The 20,436-nt window shown below is 37.9% G+C and overlaps 2 protein-coding genes across 5 annotated transcripts in view; one reads left to right on the top strand and one right to left on the bottom strand.

Annotated features, from left to right (window-relative positions):
* The window catches only part of Odr4 (odr-4 GPCR localization factor homolog), a 29,522-nt gene extending 11,923 nt beyond the window's left edge, over positions 1 to 17,599 (bottom strand). The window contains exons 1-11 of one of the 4 annotated variants that reach the window (XM_027417409.2): positions 17,411 to 17,599; positions 15,418 to 15,538; positions 12,411 to 12,545; positions 9,634 to 9,729; positions 7,466 to 7,572; positions 6,353 to 6,389; positions 5,517 to 5,657; positions 4,499 to 4,594; positions 3,540 to 3,605; positions 1,076 to 1,204; positions 400 to 490 (exon numbers count right to left, since the gene is read on the bottom strand). In XM_027417409.2, coding sequence (XP_027273210.1) covers positions 400 to 490; positions 1,076 to 1,204; positions 3,540 to 3,605; positions 4,499 to 4,594; positions 5,517 to 5,657; positions 6,353 to 6,389; positions 7,466 to 7,572; positions 9,634 to 9,729; positions 12,411 to 12,545; positions 15,418 to 15,516 — 997 coding nt within the window. In that variant the 5' untranslated portion in view covers positions 15,517 to 15,538; positions 17,411 to 17,599. The remainder of the gene's footprint in view (positions 1 to 399; positions 491 to 1,075; positions 1,205 to 3,539; positions 3,606 to 4,498; positions 4,595 to 5,516; positions 5,658 to 6,352; positions 6,390 to 7,465; positions 7,573 to 9,633; positions 9,730 to 12,410; positions 12,546 to 15,417; positions 15,539 to 17,410) is intronic. The other 3 variants (XM_027417412.2, XM_027417410.2, XM_027417411.2) reach the window with 3 other exon arrangements.
* A 61-nt stretch (positions 17,600 to 17,660) lies between these two features.
* Positions 17,661 to 20,436, top strand: part of Tpr (translocated promoter region, nuclear basket protein) — a 58,173-nt gene continuing 55,397 nt past the window's right edge. Inside the window, exons 1-3 of the mRNA XM_027417406.2 lie at positions 17,661 to 17,827; positions 18,182 to 18,478; positions 20,112 to 20,216. Coding sequence (XP_027273207.1) covers positions 17,806 to 17,827; positions 18,182 to 18,478; positions 20,112 to 20,216 — 424 coding nt within the window. The 5' untranslated portion in view covers positions 17,661 to 17,805. The remainder of the gene's footprint in view (positions 17,828 to 18,181; positions 18,479 to 20,111; positions 20,217 to 20,436) is intronic.

The following is a 20,436-nucleotide window of genomic DNA, read 5'->3' as shown; positions in this document are numbered from 1 at the left end:
CCTCCAAAAATACGTGGGCAGCACAAAAATATGCCTGGCGGGTTTTAAAAACAAACAAGTTTGGGTGGGTAAGAAGGATATGAGAGGAGGCGATGCAGGAAGTGCATGGTAAGAAATTCTCAAAGAACCAATTTTTAAAATGAGAAAAAAAAAAACATGCAGAACATTAAAAAGATCTTCCTTGGAATTGCTAAATGCTGACAGCTTTGCTAATAAAAAATGTTCACAACACAATGGTGGAAAAGGGAGCAACTGCCAAGGATTTCATTCAGCAATAAAAGTAAAAGACAACTTACTGTTTTAAAACATGCTATAGAAAATGACACACATATTAAATATTGACATCTTACTGTGTGAAACAGAACAAAAATTTAAAAAGTACTTATTTTATAATCATACTTTTTTTTTCTGGAATTTCATTCAAAATTAGATCCTCAAAAAGTATTTCACAGCGATCAGCAACCGTGTTCAAAATATCTCTCTTCACTGCCTATGGGAAAAACACAGTAAGAAATAAAACAACTTCAAAGTTAATTATTTCATTACAAAAAAATCCCCATTATTTGCTTTCTGGGATAAAATTGTCCACTTGTTATTCTCATATACTCATCGAACCTATTACTATTATTTTTAACACAGTTGTAGCTTAATAATAAATCTACATAGCCCATATTTAAATAGTGAAGTAAAGCCAAAAAAAAAATTAAAGTTTGTATCTAAACAAATTTTTCCAATATTCTAAATCAGGAAATATATTATGACGTAAATGCTGGTCACCACTTTTTAAATTTTTGGACCCTGAAACATTACCTAACAAGTCTTCCTGTGAATACTTCAGTTAAGAAATTGAGTTCCTCTCAAAAGAAATTATTTCAAAGGTACTGATACATCACAAGGGTAGAATACTTATTAAACCCATATACATAGTCTACATGCAAAATCTTGAAACTGATTGGAACTTTATTAAAACAAAATTAATAATCATAAAATGAAGATAAGAAGATAGTAAACTTCTGGGACTTTTCAATGTTAAGTTGTTTCCATTTTTTTCATACTCCAGTTGCTCTTTTTATACCTGCACTGCATCTTTAACTTTGGGTCTGTTGCTGTGGATATAAGCTCTGCATTTCACATCACCCCGAAGGTTTACAGAACCACTGCAGATTTGGACTGTGGCTGTGGATCTGTGGTCTGAATTCAGGGACTGAAAGACAAAATTGTAGAACATATGCCTGTGTACACGTGTGTGTAGTACCAAGGAAGCCAAATGTGGTGTTGGATCCTCTGGAACTAAAGTTATAGGATATTGTTTTCCAGCATACATCATCCTATTAAAAAAAATCCTACATATTCATACACAAAAAGGAAAGAGTTTTAAAGGCTATAAGATATAACATGAATAACAAAAAATCCAGAGACAGTTATTGGGGTTCAGGATGAAGACCAGAAAAGCAAAGCACCCAAGCCAATGCTTTTACCTCAACCATAGCTGAAATAGAGATCCTGTCGTCTCTGTTACTGGAAACTGGATCTCACATGAGACCCTTTGCTTCTTCCTTTTATACCTCTCTAGTGAAGGGATTAAAGGTGTGAGCTCTGTTTCTCTTTTAGACTGATTCACTTTCATGTAGCCCTGGGTGGTCTTGAACTCACAGAGATCCATTTGCCTCTGTCTCCTGAGTCCTGGGAATAAAGATGTATGCCACCATGGCCTAGTTTCTATGGCTGTGGCTAGCTTTGCATTATGATCTCCAGGCAAGCTTTATTAGATCATAAACAATACATCACCACAATAAGGCACCTTTTTGGTGAAAACTTTTCGGGCTCTACAAGTATCAATGACTATTACCTAGACTTGAACACAAACCAGCAAACCGGCTTACACATAGCCTCTAAACTTAATGTGCTCACACAAGAGTGAACATTTTGGTACTAACATTCAAGTTTGGAAAAAGAAGCTCTGGCTTTGCTGACCAAATGAAAGTCAATGGAAGTACAGGCATTTGGGAGTTGGATTTTTATTCTTTGAACCTTCTATACATTAAACAACGATATTAATCATATCCATCTATCATGACCTCCTTCCAAGTCCCCCAAGTGCCTGTCTCCCAACTTCATGTTATTTTTATGCTTCATATTTTGGTTTTATTTTTATATTTTTGGTTTTTCAAGACAGGGATGGTCTGTGAAATAGTCCTGGCTGTCCTGGAACTTACTCTGCAGACCAGGCCTGCCTGGGCCTCCCAAGTGCTGGGATTAAAGGTATGTACCACCACCGCCCAGCTATGTTCTATTTTGTTATTAATAAACTGTTGCTGGATCTTGATGTATAGGTGAGATTCTGACTACGGGCAGCAGAATAAGGTGACATGGACAAGACACATGGTTCAGGACATACACAGAATTTAAAGACACCACAGCAGACATCCAAAATAAGTTAGAAAATATGTGATAATACTGGAAAGAGTCCTAAATTAGGCTTTTAAACAGGAAGTATCAAGAAGGAAGTTTAAGCTGGGCAGTGGTTCATGCCTTTACTGTCAGTACTCAGGAGGCAGAGGCAGGCAGATCTCTGAGTTCAAGGCCAACCTGGCCTACAGAGTGAGTTCCAGGACAGTCAGAGCTAAACAGAGAAGCCCTGTCTCGAATATGCCCCCACACTCCCCACCAAAGAAAGTCTAACTATAAAGGGTCATGTACATAGAAGAATAACATGCCTTGAAATAAAGGACACCTCTAAAATCCAAAGTCACATAGAAAATACAAGACAAAAAAGTACTGTGAAAAAATTCAAGAAACGAGGTGGAGAAGCCAACTTAGCAATGCTTTAGAATTAAACACAGAGACAGATGGCAAAGCATCCCTGTGAGCCAAGTTATCTCCACACTCTCAGTTTAGTTAAAGAACTGAAGGTTCTGGTAGTATTTCTGGGTTTCAAATCTAGAATCATACTTATATGAAGTTTTTTATGCTTCCTATAATCATGGTCTGTTCTTCAGGATAGCATGAGGCAGTATTAAAATGAACAGCACTTGGCCGTAATTACTTTTAATTTAAGTGACAGTTGTGACCCTCCATGTGGGTGCAGGGAATTAAACACATTATCTCAGCAAGAACAACAAATGCTCTGAAACATTGAGCCATTGCTCCAGCCTGCCCTTTGGAGATGTTTTATCAAATTAGAGTATACAATGGATATATACCTTAAATTAAGTATATGACAATTCTCCCTATATCAACACACATCTTCTTTTAACAATTTCTAAGAATTCTAACTCAACAGCCCAAAGTATTTAAATACATATGTGCACACACTTTAAAACTGTTACTTACATACTAACACTTTAGCAGCCTTGAGACCGAAAGACTCAAAATGGTTTAATACGAGCAAAGCTTCTTGGGAGTAACTTTCTTATAACTGAATGTTTTATATAATTTCATATCTTGCTATATTTTTTAATTAATACAATTATATTCTAATTTTTCATTATGTTAGATGAAGTAATTCATTTTAAATAAGTGGATTTAAAAATATTTACCAACTGTGTTAGCACTCGAACATCAAAAGAATGAGCAGTTGCTTGAGGATTTCCTCTGGATTTTTTCTAAAAAACACAAAAGCCAGATGGTTACAGTTATATTTGAAAAGTAAAAGGCAACTTAGGAACTATTTTATATTTTCTAAACAACAAGGAGAAAATAGATTATTTTAATTTTGCTTTTGTACAGACACATTGCATTATATACCTTTACATCAACCAATTAGTCTCTTAAATTATCCCCTACTTTAATTCCTTTAGATATGAGATTAGTAAATTAATTTCTTTATGTCAAATTCACATTGCCACATTTCTCTGTAAATAAATATTTACAGGGACAGTCAAGATCATTCATTTATATTATCATCTATGGTTACTTAAATGGAACAACAGGAGAGATGCATATTGGACCACACCAATATCTTCTAAAACCTGAAGGATTTACTGTTTGTCTTTTTCCAGTTTGCAGACCTCTGCTTTACAAGAGAGATCACCTAAGCTCCTCTTCATCTAGGAACTACAGTTGGTAGAACAGAAGACAGTTTTGAATAAGCTTTTACAATTTGGAGATCAGATAGGCATTAGATGCAGATGCTATTCCTAATTCCAGGATTCAGTATCTCAATTACACCAGAAATAACCTCTTCCTATCACTATCTGAGAAAAACATTTGCCCTTTACTTTATAAGACTCTGGAGCCCACATTGGTAGAGCTCACCTAGTCCCAGCACTTGGGAGACAGAAGCAGGCAGATCTTTGTGAATTTGAGGTCAGCTTGGTCTATATAGTGAGTTCCAGCTAGGGCTACATAGAACCCTACATCAAAATAAATACATAAAAAGCAAAAGATCCTAGAAATGAGTATATGAAACTTGTTTTAATAAAGACTACAACTAAAGATAAGTTTATTTTTTCCTTAAAAAATTAATTCATAAATGAGACGTGTTCTCTTAACTCACCTGTCCTTCTAATAGGTCACAATTTTCATCTTTAACTTGTCCATTAATCAAATAAACACCATTTTCTATTTGCTTGGCCCAGCGTGTAAGTCCACTCTTAAAAACAACATGAAATGTGTCAGATGGAAAGTTATCTTAATCAAGCCTCCTCTTCTACTATTCTCCACTTACTACACTGAAATCTTGAAAATGTCCAAGTATCAGTAACACAGTGTTTAATCCAGTACCACAAATTACAACAGTTCTAATATTTAAGCTCCTTACCCACATTTAATGTTTTCTGATCTTTTCCTAAAATTTATAACACAAGCCCTAAAGTCTTATTAACTACACGAGAATAGAAATAAAAAACAATAGTGGCTATTATTTTTTAAAAAATAGAAAAATGAGCCTTGAGTAGTATAAAGCAGTATTAAAGAAGAAACTGTAAATAGAGACAAGAAACAATGAAATACAAAGGAAAAAGAAAGGCAAAACTAACCAGGATCAAGAGAAGGCCATCAGTAAATCTATGGACAAAATTAAACTCTACATATGTTGACTAATAAATATTTATTAAGTTCCTGCTACGCTAACTATACTAGTACTATAACACTATTTTTGTTTGTTTGTTTGTTTGTTTTTTTAGCACTTTTTTTTTATTAGTTCAAGTTAGGGAACAAGCTTGTTTCACATGTAAGTCCCTTCTCCCTCTCCCTCCCTTCACCCCCATCCCTCTTCCCCCACCCCCAACCTACCCTCCACCCCATCCACCCACCACTCCCCAGGCAGGGTAGGGCCCCCAACAGGGGCTCCGCAAAGTCCACCAAATCTTCCTGTGCTGGGCCTGGGCCCTTCCCCATGCTATGACACTATTGATGCTAAAAATTTTCTAATCCAGCTAGAGTAACAAGTTCATTATACACTTAACAATCATTTTAATAGAGTACAAGTTTTGAGGATTATAAATGTCCCAACCAGGTTAACAGCAGTTAGCCCACTCAGTAATCAAGGAAGAAAACATATTTTACTTTGATACCTTTGTATTTTTTTCCAGAGTGTAACTGACAGAAGTAGCCGACAGTGGGATGTGAATATTAACGTGAACAGTACACTCTAGAGACAGCCAGGAGGTCAACACTCTGTTTTGATACTTCCAATCGGCAGGTCTTGCTGAACTCTTTAGCAGGGAGAAGGTAGAAAAACAGAATATGAGATGGCTTAGGGAAAACATATGCATTGATAAAATAAGGTATAAAATCTATATATAGCTTGACCAGACTAGCATCCTGTACCACTGATCACATTCCCTGATTTAAGGGAAATAGAAGTTAAAAAGTGATGATGCATTAATTTTAGTACTTTTTCATACAAGCTAGACGATCTGGGCAACTCTGGGGGTAAGCAGACAAAGGATCAGAAAGTTCTGTTGAGAATTCTGAAAGGTGCTCTAGGCCTCAGCTTTCCCCTGTGGCTTCAACAGTCCATCCTCAAGACTCTGCTTGCAGCAAATTCTCACCAGGCTGCCCCTCAGTAAGGCTGTGCTGTCCCTGCCTCCTACACTGCTGAGTCAATTTCACAATGCTTTTAGGCAAATAAATGCCGGTCTGGCTTCTGTACCACACAGGGAGCCAGCTGACTAGGCATTGCAGCAACACAAAATCCTTAGTCACTTTTACCGTAAGCATCTCAAATGAAAGTCAGATTAACAACAACAACAAACAAAACACAAAAACTACAAGTGGTTGTACATATCAAAAAGAAGTAGTGACACTGAAAATTATTAAAACATATAAATAAAGATGAATTTTGTTTTCTTTTTTTTTAAAAGTAGCTTGTAAAACAGAAAAGTCTTTAAAGAGTGATGTTTCTTACCTTTGGATCATGGACATCGTAAGTTCGACAAGATAACCTTCACTAATTAAGGTCATAAATGACTCCAAAAGCATTTGTGATAATAAAATATGATCCAAGAACTAAAAATGGCAATATGAGTTCTTATAAGTTATAATACCTCAGATACTTAAAGACATATACAGATATATAGCTATGCATTTATCTAAGTGTTTGAGTGTTTATGTATTATGTATATTATATATGTATATGAATTGCTGACTATAGTATTCCTGGTGCTTCAAAAAGCAAACAAAAGACAAATTTCCTTCTGTTTGTAAATACTGCTAATCATAATAAATGAAAAGAAAGCAGCTCTGTGAGCTCTTGTTCAAATATACTCTACACAGTTTAAAGGAGTGGTGTTTCGGATGGGCTCAAGCCCAGGAACATTTACTGGGTTGTAACACTTCCTAGGCAGGTGACAAATATATTAAACACCCATCTTCTACAGGAAAAGTCTTCTTGAACTCTGTCTTCTCCAAGGCCTCATTTAGTGGGTCCTCGGATTGTGTCTCTTCTTTAGTTACTGTCTATCCTGGGGAGTTACAAAGGAGAGAGTCTAAGGAAATCACTTGACCATGGCAAACACATAAGAATTCCTACACTGCCTAGCTCAATTATTGGTGCTTCCAACTGCGCATTTTAAGAAATGAAGACGAAAATTATAGTAATAGAGCAACAGCATTAAATGCTTAAGCTTATCTCTGAAAAGAATCTACACTGCAAAAATATACATGGTTAGAGAGCTGACAAAGAATTTAGAATTCTAAGTCCTTTCTCTCTCTATCAAACTCCGTAACTCGGCACATGACCAGGGGCCATTATTATTATTAATATCATTATTGGCAGCCCTAATCGTAACAATGTATTCATTAAGGACAAACTTAGTAGTCTTTTTTGAAAAGAATTATATAGACAAATGTTTAAGGAAAGCACTGTAGGATTGTGATTTGCATAGCACATGACTTGGGGGAGAGAAGAGGAAAAGCAGGTTCATTGCAGTGTACATTGTGGGTGGTGTGGGCTAGTCAGCAACTCTAGTACCATAGCCAGGACCATAGAACTGACCATAAACACCCAAATAAAAGATACTTTTTTGTAGAAGAACATATGTGAAGTATCACTCGTTCTGAGACCTCTTCCTCTGTGACAGTCCATAGTCTTTTTCTATTAATAGATTTTTCCACAGAAAATATTAGCTGAAAGACAAGAGAAATATACATGAATTCATCACAAAATGAAAAATGTAGAAAAGGCAACGACAGTTTCTAATCTTCAGAATTTCGTGGAATATTATGGTATATTAACCACTTGTGATTTCATAAAATGATTCACATAAAAATTTAGTTTTAACTAAAAAATATAATTCCTTGTAATTAATAATTAATTGGACATGATACATTAATTGTGGGCAATTAGCATTTACATAAAGTATAGAATACAAACTTTACTTTTGTTATAAAGGGAAGTAATAAGTGATTTTTTTTAACCACGAAAATAAAACATGTTGTCCAGTTAGCATTTCTTATTTTAAATTTTACAAAACATGAAAGCAGTTAAAAATTAGGAGAAAAAAATCAGAATAATGACCTAAATTTGTGTCAGTTGTGTCAGAAATATTAACTATAAGGCATGGAGTTGGAATAAGGATAGAGTGTCATGAATGTGGCTGTAAGCTTTCTTACAACAATGTGTAGAGAAGTCTAATTTGCCATCTCATTCTTATGATCTATAAGCTGGAAACAACTGATCAGAAGGCACACACCTTTGCTGATAATATCAAAAAACATTGCTCCACAAAATACAGTATAATATAATAACCAAAATTATTGACAATAAACAATACATTTTGTAAAGTTATTTCTTGCAGTATCTCGCAAGATACACCATTTCTTTCCTATTTTTATTTTCAATTTGAGATAGTCCTATTATGTAGGCAAGGCTGTCTGAGCCAAGAGAGAACACACACAGGAAACCCTCCTAGGGCATGGTGCCATTCACAATGGCCTGAGACTTTGCCCATCAATTAGCAGTCAAGATAATCTTCCATAGACAGGCCCACAGACCAATCTGATCCTGACTACTCCTCATTTGAACTTCTTCCCTGGTGATTCCAGGGAACTTCCCTGGTTGAGAGTTAAAACTAACCAGCACATGCACAGAGATACATATCAGTGTATGTATCAGTGAGGAGCATCAGTGAAAAAGGAAACTCTACTCAAAATGGAAGAGTGCAAAAGACTGAAAAACATGCCAGGGAGGGAATATATCCTTTCTTCCTAGGCACAGAGTTTCAAAGCCATAGTTGAAATATCTGAAGCAGGGGAAACAAAAGTGGAGGTATCCACAGCACCTTCAGACTGCTTTTTTTTTTTTTTTTTAATTGCCCCCAACTACCAGTTTTGTGCTTCTGAATGGTATAAGGTCCCTTTTGCTCAAAAGGTAAGATATGCTTGTGAAAGTACAAGTGGATCTTGAGTGTGTAAAGACACGAAAGCTTTCTGAAGACTACTTAGGTTTGAATTGAAGAGAAAGCTTCGGACTTTTACATTTACTTTTGAACTGATTACACTACCTGATTTTTCTGATGTAGTAGCAAAACAGAAAATATGAGATACAGAATATGCACCCCACCCAGGAGTAAAGAATAAGTATGTGATTATTGTTTACATATTAATCTCAAAACTTCAAAGGATATGATTAGCATATTTGATATTACTGCAATCACTTCCTAATAAGTAGAACGTCTACAAGAAAACTACTATTGCACAAGAAAAACAGTTAAACCATTACGACTTGTTATATAACATTATGATATCATCTTTTGAAAAATTCTTTTAAGGGTCAGTAAGATGGCTCAGCACGTAAAGGCATTTGAGGTGGAAGCCTGACAATCTGAGTTCAAGTCATGGGCTCCCTCTAAAGATGGAAGGAGGTCTACAAAGGTGTCATTGTTCTCTGACCTCCACAAGTTTACCATGGTGGGTGCATGACCAACCCCCACATCATATATACATATTTAGTAAGCAAACCTTAAAAATCAATTTAAAATATGTAGCTTTGACTGGAAAAATATTTAGATTTATTACACACAAGAGCTGCAAGCAAATGGATAGAAAAGGCCATTTAAGCATAATTCTAGCATAAAGGATTATGGAACACTAATATATGTATGTTTAAAGTCTATACATATATAATTAATTAAGTGAAATAATATGTAACTTTGATCTCATTAAGAGTTTTTGCTACATCAGACTTACTCTGCGCAGGGCATTTTGAAAATCATCTGCTAGTTCTAATGTTGTAATAATAAATATTCCAAGAACCACAAGTCCTCCAGGGAGCATTCTGGATACCTAAAGATAAAAATACAGTATTAGCTATCCTAAGCATGTCAGTCTCTTCTACTTGATATAGTTAACATTAAATCAGCAAATACCTATCCAGGACCAACAATACATATAGAATCCAGACAGACGCAGTTGGAAATCTGAAATGTAACTATATACTATAAAACCCTTCCCAGAGCACCCTCAACTTTAGATCTTAAAATCACTTTAATAACTTGCTTAGGTGCATCAATATATAGACCCCTTTCTCCTAAGATTTGTAAAGTGAAATTTTTTCAATGGTCTTCCAACTATCTGCAAAATACATATTTTACCTTAGATTGTCATTTTAGTCTTTTCAGAATCTGGCCAATCTGATATTCAGAAACATGGCTGATCTACTTTCTCTGAAATATTCAAGCATTGGTCAAAACTACACCCAGTTCACCACACATTGCCCCAGGCTTTCTAACTCTATACCTTTCTAAGGTTGCTTCCTCAGCCTAAACTGACTGCTCTCACACATGGATTCAGTAAGATAACTTCAAAGTCAACTTGAGGGAGCTGTCTTCCCTGACACAATGATCTCTGAACTTCCACAGTTTCCCTGAAGAATCATACAACCTTGTACGTGTATATACTAATCTATCCTCTATTTATATTTTCCCTTCACATGACATAGCTAGTTTTTATGTGTTTTTCTCTGCCAGCCAACTGCAGTAACAAGAGCACTTTCACTAGCTTTCATAGACTTATGATATAAGAGAGCAATCACAAAGTTAAATTTTAGAAATTAGATATTAAAGCATAATTTCTACTATATCTGCATTATATCAGCTCATGGTTCCCTCTGATTTTATAAATCCATTTAATCAGTATAACAAATGTGACAAAGTTTTCATATTTATCATGGGAAACCTATATAGCTTTAAAAATTAATACAAAGCTAACTCTAGAGGTAAAATATTAATTTAATTTCCTACTATAAATTCATGCATATTCTCTGTGTGTATTTGCATATAAATTATACAGAACACATTAAATTTCATAGGGAAGGTGGGGGTGGCTCAGTGGTTAAAGCACTTGCTGCACAAGCAAATCCCAAGAACCCATGTAATCGCTGGGTGGGTATGACAGCTAGCCTGTAATTCCACCTTCTGAGAGAGAAGACAAAGGATTCCATAGAGGAAGCTGGCCAGCAAGACAAGCAATATTACTCTGCCTCAAAGAGAAAGATGGCAGAGTGACTGAGAAAGATTACTGATATAAGCCTCAAGCCTCTACTTTTACACATGCAAACACACATACACAGCATGCATGCACACTACAGACACATGAAAGAAAGAAAAATTATAAGAAAGCAAAGCAAATTTAGTATAAGAAGTTATTTACATATATCAATAGGAATTAAAGTAATACCTTCTTTAAAAGACAATAGTATTATTTCTTGGAATTTTTTATAATTTCATACTACCTTCCCATGACAAATATATGCACATTTATTTATCTAAGAGGATTTTTTAAAAAGATTTATTTATTATATATACAGTATTCTGTCTGCCTTTATGCCTGTAGGCCAGAAGAGGGCACCAGATCTCATTACAGATGGTTGTGAGCCATCATGTGGGTGCTGGGAATTGAACTCAGGACCTCTGAAGACCAGCTAATGTTCTTAACCACTGAACCATCTCTCCAGCCCTATCTAACAGGGTTTTAAGTTGAGAAAGAAATACAATAATTCTACTTTTATCTTACTCTAATCTTCTTTACTATTTTTTATTCTATACCACAACTCATTCAAGAAATATTTTAAGTGAATTAGCATATTTATTACTTTTTCAGCATCTCCTAAATCCATTTTCTTTTCTCATAACAGTAATACTGTCCTCACACACACTCAAGGTAAAAATCTGGGCCAAAATCTCAGGCATCTTTGGCAATTGTCTCTTCTAAATCTCTTTATTCTCAATCCACTTGGTCACTGAAGTTTCATAATTCTAGCTAGCTCTTTTTCTGAAATTGTTAATGAAGTTTAAGCTAATTCACCTGCATTTTTTATCTTGGATCACATTCAAGCCCCACTCTTCCCAGATGCAGCCCACTACCCTATGCTTTTCCTTCCAACTTCATGTTCTTTTTTTTTTTTTTTTTTAATAACACGTGAGTCCAATTTGTACTGCCCATATTCTCATTGGGGTCATCCAATGGAGCATGAGTGATTGACTGTGGGCACATATACTTCTTTTTAAAGCCACATCCTTAAAAAAAAAAAAAAAAAAAAAAAAAAAAGAGAGAGATCATGACTCTCCCTGCCCCTATGACTGGGCTTTTGTTTACCAAGTGTACTTAGAATTGTATGTAAAGCCACCCATAACAAGCCCTGTATTTAAATACATTTTCCTACATACTTTGTGTTCAACTATACTCAACTGTCCAACTGCTTATTACTTACCTAGTATTGTGTCTTTGTGTCACTTATCTACACTGTCCTGCACTTACTGAATGTGTTCTCGGACTTGCTCAATTAACAAAGTCCTAAGAGTCATTCATGTCATAGCCTTCTGTGAAACTGTTTTGCATTCAACCATTGGCATGCATTTAAGAAAGAATACTGTAAAATTCCAGTCTAGTTAACCTGGGAAGCATTTTTTTTTTTTTCTGTTGTTTATCAATTGAATACAAACATCTATATGGAGAGACAGTTTTACCTGGCTGGCATGTTCTGTGGCCCATTCTTCATCCAAAGTATCCGAGTTAGCTTTGGGATGCTTGATGTTCTCGTTCTGTTCCTCTTTGGGTGGTGTTCTAGTGGCAAGAATCACATAATCCTTTTGTGAAGAACACTTTAAAAACAAATTGTAAAAGCTTATTAAGTTATACCTGATTGAAGAATTAGATATTTCATGCAAAACAGCACTTCAGCAATTTACACTGTTCATACTCGTATGACTATGGAAGCTGTACTGAAGGGAACTGATTTTAATGAACAGCTTTACAGTATGTCTCTCATATGCTGTTTATCTTTAATGTACATGATATCAGCTTATTATTATTTACTTTGGCAGCCTTAATATAAAGCACAGAGTGGTCTTTAAAAATGATTCTGGGACAAGTGGTGGTGGCGCACGCCTTTAATCCCAGCACTCAGGAGGCAGAGGCAGGTGGATCTCTGCGTTCAAGGCCAGCCTGATCTACTAAGCAAGTCCAAGGACAATCAGCACTATTACACAGAGGAACCTGCCTCAAAAATAAACAAACAAACAAATATATAAATAAATGATTCTAGAACTGTGGATGTAGCTCAGTTGGTACAACAATTTCCTAGCATGCCGAAGGCCTTGGGTTGTAATCACCAGTGCCACATAAACCAGGCAGGATGGCATATATATGGAATCCAGCACACTCAGGAAGTAGAAACAGGAGAACCATGAGTTCAAAGTCATCCTGGACTACAAAGATTTCTAGGCTGGTAAGGGCTATACAAAGCTGTTGAACAAATTTGTTGTTGTTGTTGTTGAATGTGGAAGTAAACTGACATAACTAAAATACAATATGCTTAGTCAATACTCCAATTATTTTATTTATTTTCTCTGTAATTTAAATGGATTAGATGTTTAGCAAATATAAAATCTCATTTAGAAAATGACAATGACCTTGTTTATTTTATTTGGACTGCCATAATAGTTAAAAGTAAATAAGTAAGTAAACTTACATAGATGCATCGAGAGAACAATGAAGGGAATTTGGAACAAAATTCAAAGTGGTTCCAAACCCCAGGTTCTTCATTTTTAACAGCAGTTAAATGGCAATCAAAAGTGAAAGATCTATAAATAAAATTTATGGACTGGAAGAGATCTCAGTTTTGATACAGCATGGTTCCTAAGTTAGCTAATGAGGTTCATAATGTAGTTAGAATGGAGTTATCTCCAAATACCACCTAAAACAACCTAGAGACCATTAGCATCGTTGTACTAATTACAGAAAATCACTTCCAAATGTATTCAAGAGTGTTGTATGGCTTGATTAAAGGCCATGTCTCTTAGGGCTGGAGAGATGCCAAAATGGTCAAGAGTGAGTATTCTCTTGCAGAAGACCATGTTCAGTTCCAGAAACCACATCTGGTAATTCACAACAGCCTGTAACTCCAGCTTTAGGACTCCAACCCCTCTGGGTTCCTTGGGCATGTGAACTCACACACACTGAAAAGACTCATAAAAATAAAATGAAAAATATCTATCTACATCTTTTTTTTTTTAAGTCTGCCCCACCCCTTCTCTCATGGTTTTGGAACCAGGTTTTACACAGCCTAGACTGGCCTCAAACTCACTATGTAGCCAAGACTGATCCTTCTGCCTCTGCCTTCCAAGTACCAGGACTACAGCCATAAGCAACCATGCCTGACATAGAGGTGTCCCTTCTTTCATAAGATGTTGAACTTTGAAAAGAAAGAGAAACTGACATTTAGAGTAGTAAAAGCAATCTTAAGAAGACAGAAGAGGACAAAAGTGAGCTCTGGAATCAAAGGAAGAGAAAGAATGCAGAAAACGAAGAAATAAAGACAGTATAGATCTGGATATAGTGGTTCATCTATGCTGAGAATGGTACATTCAAGGCCAGTTTGGGCTCCATAGCAAAATCCCTGGTTTAAGAGGTGCTGAGTGAGTCAGGAAAGCATAGGAGGTAGTTTAGCCTGGGATCCTATTTCACGTAGGTCATCACTCACCTGCTCCCTCTTGTAATATACTTGGCAGCCTAGTCCCCTTCACCTGTAGGAACTATGCACAAACACCTCTCTCCTAGAGACCTCACCCCAAGGCCCCTACCAGCATTGGGCTACACATTACTTCCATCTCTAAAGAACAGTACAGACTTCCCTGTCCATCACATTAGGCAGTTTCTATTCAAGTGTATTCCCAACATATTTGGTAAGAATAGCAATGTCTACCCAGCCTAAAATGGTTTCACAGGTACATGTACAGCTAAACAAACTGTCAAGTGAACTTTTAGGGAAAAATCTTATGCCTATGAATGAATTTACAGTGAGTTAAATCAGGTGGGGCCGGACATGTACCTTAGGGAAAATAAGCACTAGACTTATGTAACCTAGCAATCAAAACAGACAACCACTCAAACTATATATATCCTTAGAAGCCAGCACCTCCTTCTTTTGAACCCCATAAAACTAAGCCACAAACATTCGGACACTTAAGTACTCTCACTCATGTGGCCTGCATTGAATCCGGACTTGTGCTCTGTTCCTTACGAAGTTATCTGCCACATTTGCAAATCAGTGAGTTCTTATTTTCAATTACTTGGATAAGAGGCCATGAACTTGGAAAGAACCAATCCCGCCCATGACCATGCTGACAACCACCAGAACACTGGGGGGGCTGAAACTTGGGGCTTTATTTATGTACCAAATTGAGCTATGTATCCAGTCCAAAACACAAAGGAAGCCAAATGTGAATAATCTGGTCATTGAAAAGTTACATTTTGACGTTTGGACATTATAAGTTACTTTCACAGTACCAAAGGGACCATGAGATGGTACTTATTCAAAGTTTAGCCAGGTTGCCTCTCTTTCAAATGTCTGGGTTACCTTCTTCAGATTTATGTCCCTTCCATATATGACCTTGAATTTACTATTAAATGGCATACTTAATTTAATGAGCAATTTGTTTTCATCAATATGCAAATTAACAGACATATACATACCTGTCCTATTAAAAGACCAGAGACAAAAGGTTTTCCCTGGAGATTGATGTTTGAAATATACTGGCCAACAGTCTCTTCTACAATGTAGGTTCTTCCCATTATTGACAGCCAATTCAATAGCCTAAATTACAAGAAATAAAGTTTGCATTTTTGAAAAAAAATTGTAATTTTTGATGTTTTAGCATGGGCAGATGGGTAATAGAGGCAAAAAAAAGTGGTACAATCCTGACAATTTTCCTATGTCTTGTAGTGAATATTTATGAAATAGGGCATTCTTTTTTTATACAATTGAAATGTAGCTTTGGAATTCTGGGTACAGTGCTGTAAGAAACCACTCCCTGAGGGCGGGAGAGATGGCTCGGAGATTAAATGAGTGTTGCTGCTTTCCCACAGGGCTTGAGTTCAGTGCCTAGCACCCAAGTCCAGTGGTGCACAAACGCCTGTAGCTCCAGCTCCAGGAAAACTGATTCCCTCTTCTGGAGTCTGCACACAAGTAACATACCCACACAGATACTCACACCAAATGAAAATAATAGTAAAAAGTACTTTTAAAGAAGAAAGTAAGGACCGACTCCCAGCCAGATACGGTACAGCATGCCTGGAACTCCAGCACTCCAGCAGCTGAGGCAGATTTGATGTCAGGAGTTGGAGGTCAGACAAGGCTATATAGTGAGTTCCAAACCAATTGGATCAAAATAGTGAAACCCTACCTCAAAAAAAAAAATCACAATTACCAATTAACCATGAGAAATCAAAGCTATTTCTCATTCTTGGGATAAGGAAATAATGAAACCATTAGTCAACACATCTAATTTCTTATTTTAGATCTATTCCTCAGCTACATTCTCTTTGTTAATTTATTGGTGAATTTCCATGTTCTCATTTCTAAATTATGAGACATGAATTTCCAATGAGTTCATTAAGAGGCAGAGAGATTCAAATTTCTTTACACAATATATATTATACAATTATTACTTTCTAGAAATTGTACTCAGCGGGAAGGCACAAAAGTGAACCATAATTGCTGACATGAGACAACTCACTTAACAGCCACTTAAGTAAACAGTAGTACAACAATGATAACTAACTATATAGCTTCCATTCTACACCGGGCATTATTCTAGGTACTTTCCATATATTGACATTTAATATATAACGCTACTACACAAGTACTACTGTCATATCTGTTTTATACATAAAGAAATCAAAAGAAGGAAATGTTAAATGACTCCACCAAATGACAAGACTGGTGTGTGTGTGTGTGTGTGTGTGTGTGTGTGTGTGTGTGTGTAAGGCGGGATTTAAGCTCTGACAGTTTTGCTCACACAGACAACATATACTTTCCTTCAATCAAATCATTGCAAAGGACAGCTCCTGTTCTCTCCTTCAGTTTGTGAATGGAAACTAGTATAATACCCGTACTAACTTAACCCCTCCCACCCACTTCGTTGAAAACAGGGTCTGACTACTAACCCAGGCTGTACTGAAATTATAACCCTTCTGCCTCTTACTCTGTTGTTGAGATCATAGGTATGTGCTAGCCCTTATTTTCAATCAAGCGTCAGTAAATTCCAGAAAAGCAACCAGGCATGAAACAAAGTACGTACTGAAAGTGCTGAAACATGATCTGGGAACAAACATAGTTCTGTTATTGGGGCAAGATGGTATCTTGGGAATTTTTTTTAACATTTTCATATAAAAACATCAACATCAGACTTTTTTTTCCTGCAATGTCATCTTAACACATAAACTACATTCAAACTCTTCCTGATTCCTTTTTGTCTAAAACATTAACTGGATTACTACTTAAATTCGCACCGATCAGTACCTCCAAGTACCAAAAGCATGTTTGTACGAGGTTTGACATGAGCTAAACTCCTCAGAACTGGACTTCAGAGTGCACCGGAGTGACTGTCCGTCCATATGTTCCCTACACTATACCCTTTCCTTGCTCCCTTTGAAGAGGAAGTTGTTGTTGCTCGAGTGTACACACCTTCGTGGGCCCACTCACTTGTTCGCAGAATGTGCACACGTGGCCAATAAATCCCCCGAACCTTCGGTCAGCAAGAGAACGCGGGTGAGAGGACAAGTAGCAGCCTTCAAGGGTCAGATGCCACTCAGGTGCTGCTTCCACAGCCTATGAACTCATCAAAAAGCGACTGCAGTCGCACCACTTCCCGCTCCAAACTAGGGCACCGACGGGCGCAGCCTGATGACGCAGGCCGTGCCGCACTCATCTCCGCAGCTCTTCCACCAAAGCAAGTGTGGCCTGCACCCCGCCCCCTTCGGGCACCATTGAGAGCGTGGCGGCAGCCCGGAGCCTGCTGATCCGCCCTGCCGCGACCCTCTAGCGGCTCGGTTTCTAGCAGCGGCCACCGAGGAGTACCCATGGCATCCCGGGGTTTTGACGGTAAGGTCGCCTTGCTCCTCGGGGAAGGACGATGGTTGCTGAGCACGTATGTAGCGCCACCGCGCGGACACTCGTCACCGCGGAACGAGGAGAGCCGGGGGCGGGGAGAAAGAAGGAAAGGGAACGGGAGGTGCGGGAGGGGGAGGGGGGTATCGAAGCTCGCGGAAGCGAGTCGTGAGAGATACTACATTTCCCAGGAGTCTTTGGGTCTGGAAGCGGGTGCAACCAAAAGTTAGGTCAGAGGCCCGCTGTGAACTCGCATTCCCAGCGTGCTTAGCTGCCGGCGGCTGCGTGCGCACCCGGGGCGCGGTGGCGCGGCCCGTGCTGCGTCTGACGCGGGACTCTATTTCCCAGGATCCCGCCGCGGGAGTCTGCGGCGGGCAGGCGCGAGGGAGCCAGCGAGCGACCCTGCAGACGGGGCGCCTCAGGCATCGGGGTTTCGCGCTTCGCCTAGCTCCTTCGTTTCTCCTTCGGCCGCCGCTGCCGCGACCCCGGCCGACATGGCGGCGGTGTTGCAGCAAGTGCTGGAGCGCCCGGAGCTGAACAAGCTGCCGAAGTCGACCCAGAACAAACTTGAGAAGTTCCTGGCTGACCAGCAGTCGGAGATCGACGGCCTGAAGGGGCGGCACGAGAAATTTAAGGTGGAGAGCGGTAAGTGCTGAGCACCTTAGAGCTCTGATGGAGCCGTGGCTCGACCTTCCTCTTCACCCGCTTGCGCTCTGCGAGGTGGGCAGGTAGCATCACACAGGCTCCAGATGCAGTGTAGGCCTTCTCTTTTCTCCTCGATGACTGATTTTTTTTTTTTACAAAAAAAAAAAAAAAGAAAAGAAGAGAGCCGTCCTCCTCCCAGACCTAAATCCACCTTCATCGCGTCTTATGTAGGAACTCTTAACTTGGGCCCACATACAAACTGTGAAGAATTTTGGTCAGTTTACATCAGATTTTTAGGATTATGCCAACCAAATCGGATTCCGTTTTGTTGTTCTTAAATGACCGTAATTCCTCCCATTTTCTACCCACCTGGATGTATAAGCCTTTGCCAATTTCATCTCTTCGATGCCTTGTTCTTAGTGTATGTGTCTCCATGTGGTCCCATAACTAAGTAGATGGTCACGAAAATGAATTTGGATGCAAAAGACTTCACTAGAAAAAACAGTGAAATTGCACTAAATGAGTTGGGTATATCGTGCTTCCCTCAGAAAGTTGGAGATGTTCACAAAAAATGAATTTGGATGCAAAAGAAATCACTAGAAAAACAGTGAAATGGCACTAAATGAGTTGGATATATAGTGTTTCACTCAAAGTTGGAGATGGATAGAAAATATATACAGATCTGCTTATATGCCCTTGTAGTTGCTTTTGTAAGAGAAAGTTATGAACTTCGTGGTTGGAACAGCCTTGAAATAAAAATAGTAATTACTGTTAATAAAATAGAATTTTTCTTGTTGCATGTTTTGGTTTACCATTAATTGAGGGAATTGGTGCAGTATTTTGGTAGAGATTGGAAAATCCACCCGAGTTAATTTTCACTTATCAAGCAAAGTTGACAATTGAAATTATACAGTTCATTGGTGAAATAAGAAATTTGCATAATAATACACCATATTCTGTTTATTTACGAAATAAATATTGAGTGATTTATATGTCCCAATACCAATACTAGAATGAAGTAAACAGTGTCTACATGGTCTCCCTTTTTTTTTTTTTTTTCTTGTGAGTTTTTGAGACAGGGTTTCTCTGTAGCCCTGGCTGTCCTGGACCTCACTCCGTAGACCAGGCTGGTCTCCACAAAGATCCTCCTGCCTCTACCTCCCAAGTGCTGGGACCAAAGGCATGCTACAACCACCCTGCTCTCAGTCTTTTTTTGTGGGAAGTCTGCATGTTTCTTTTTACGGAAATTTAAGCAGGTGGGTATTTTAACTATTTTACATGAAACCTTTTTAAACTACTCAGATTTTAATTAAATGAAATTTCAATTTAGTAAATACTTTTAAATGTTTAGCAATCTCCTGAGGTCTGGAGAAAATACCAAGATACGGCATTGTTGCCTGCTTAGAAGAAATTAATTCATGAATCCCCTTTTAGGCATATTGTCTTTTGTTATATGTCAGTTGAAAATGTTGGAAAAGCCTTTTCAGTGCTAAATCTATATTGAGAATAGGTTTTCAAATATTAAGTTTTGCAGTCACTATTCTAAGAAATGAATAGTGGTATTAAGACTACTGCTTTTGGCGGGGGCATGTGTGCTTGACTTTACTTTTAATGTTTGTATTGTCTTTTTTAGAACAACAATACTTTGAGATAGAGAAGAGGTTATCCCATAGTCAGGAGAGGCTTGTAAATGAAACCCGTGAGTGTCAGAACTTGCGGCTGGAGCTTGAGAAGCTAAGTAAGTATTTAATTATATCTTTGTTACTGTTCTTGTGTGTTCCATTACTCCTTCGAGTAGCAGTACATAGGCAGGGAGACTGCCCCTCTTGGAAACAGGTTTTCCAGATAGCAAAGCCCTAAGCAGAGTGTTACTAACAAGGTAAGGAAGGACACACCCAGTCCTCCCCCCCCTTCAGGCCCAGAGGCACACTGACCACTGTCACATCTCATAAGTCCTA

The sequence above is a fragment of the Cricetulus griseus genome, chromosome 5 (assembly GCF_003668045.3).
Source record: "Cricetulus griseus strain 17A/GY chromosome 5, alternate assembly CriGri-PICRH-1.0, whole genome shotgun sequence".
NCBI lineage: Eukaryota > Metazoa > Chordata > Mammalia > Rodentia > Cricetidae > Cricetulus > Cricetulus griseus.
The sequence above is the reverse complement of the archived record's forward strand: the minus strand, read 5'-3'. Positions and strand labels throughout refer to the sequence as shown.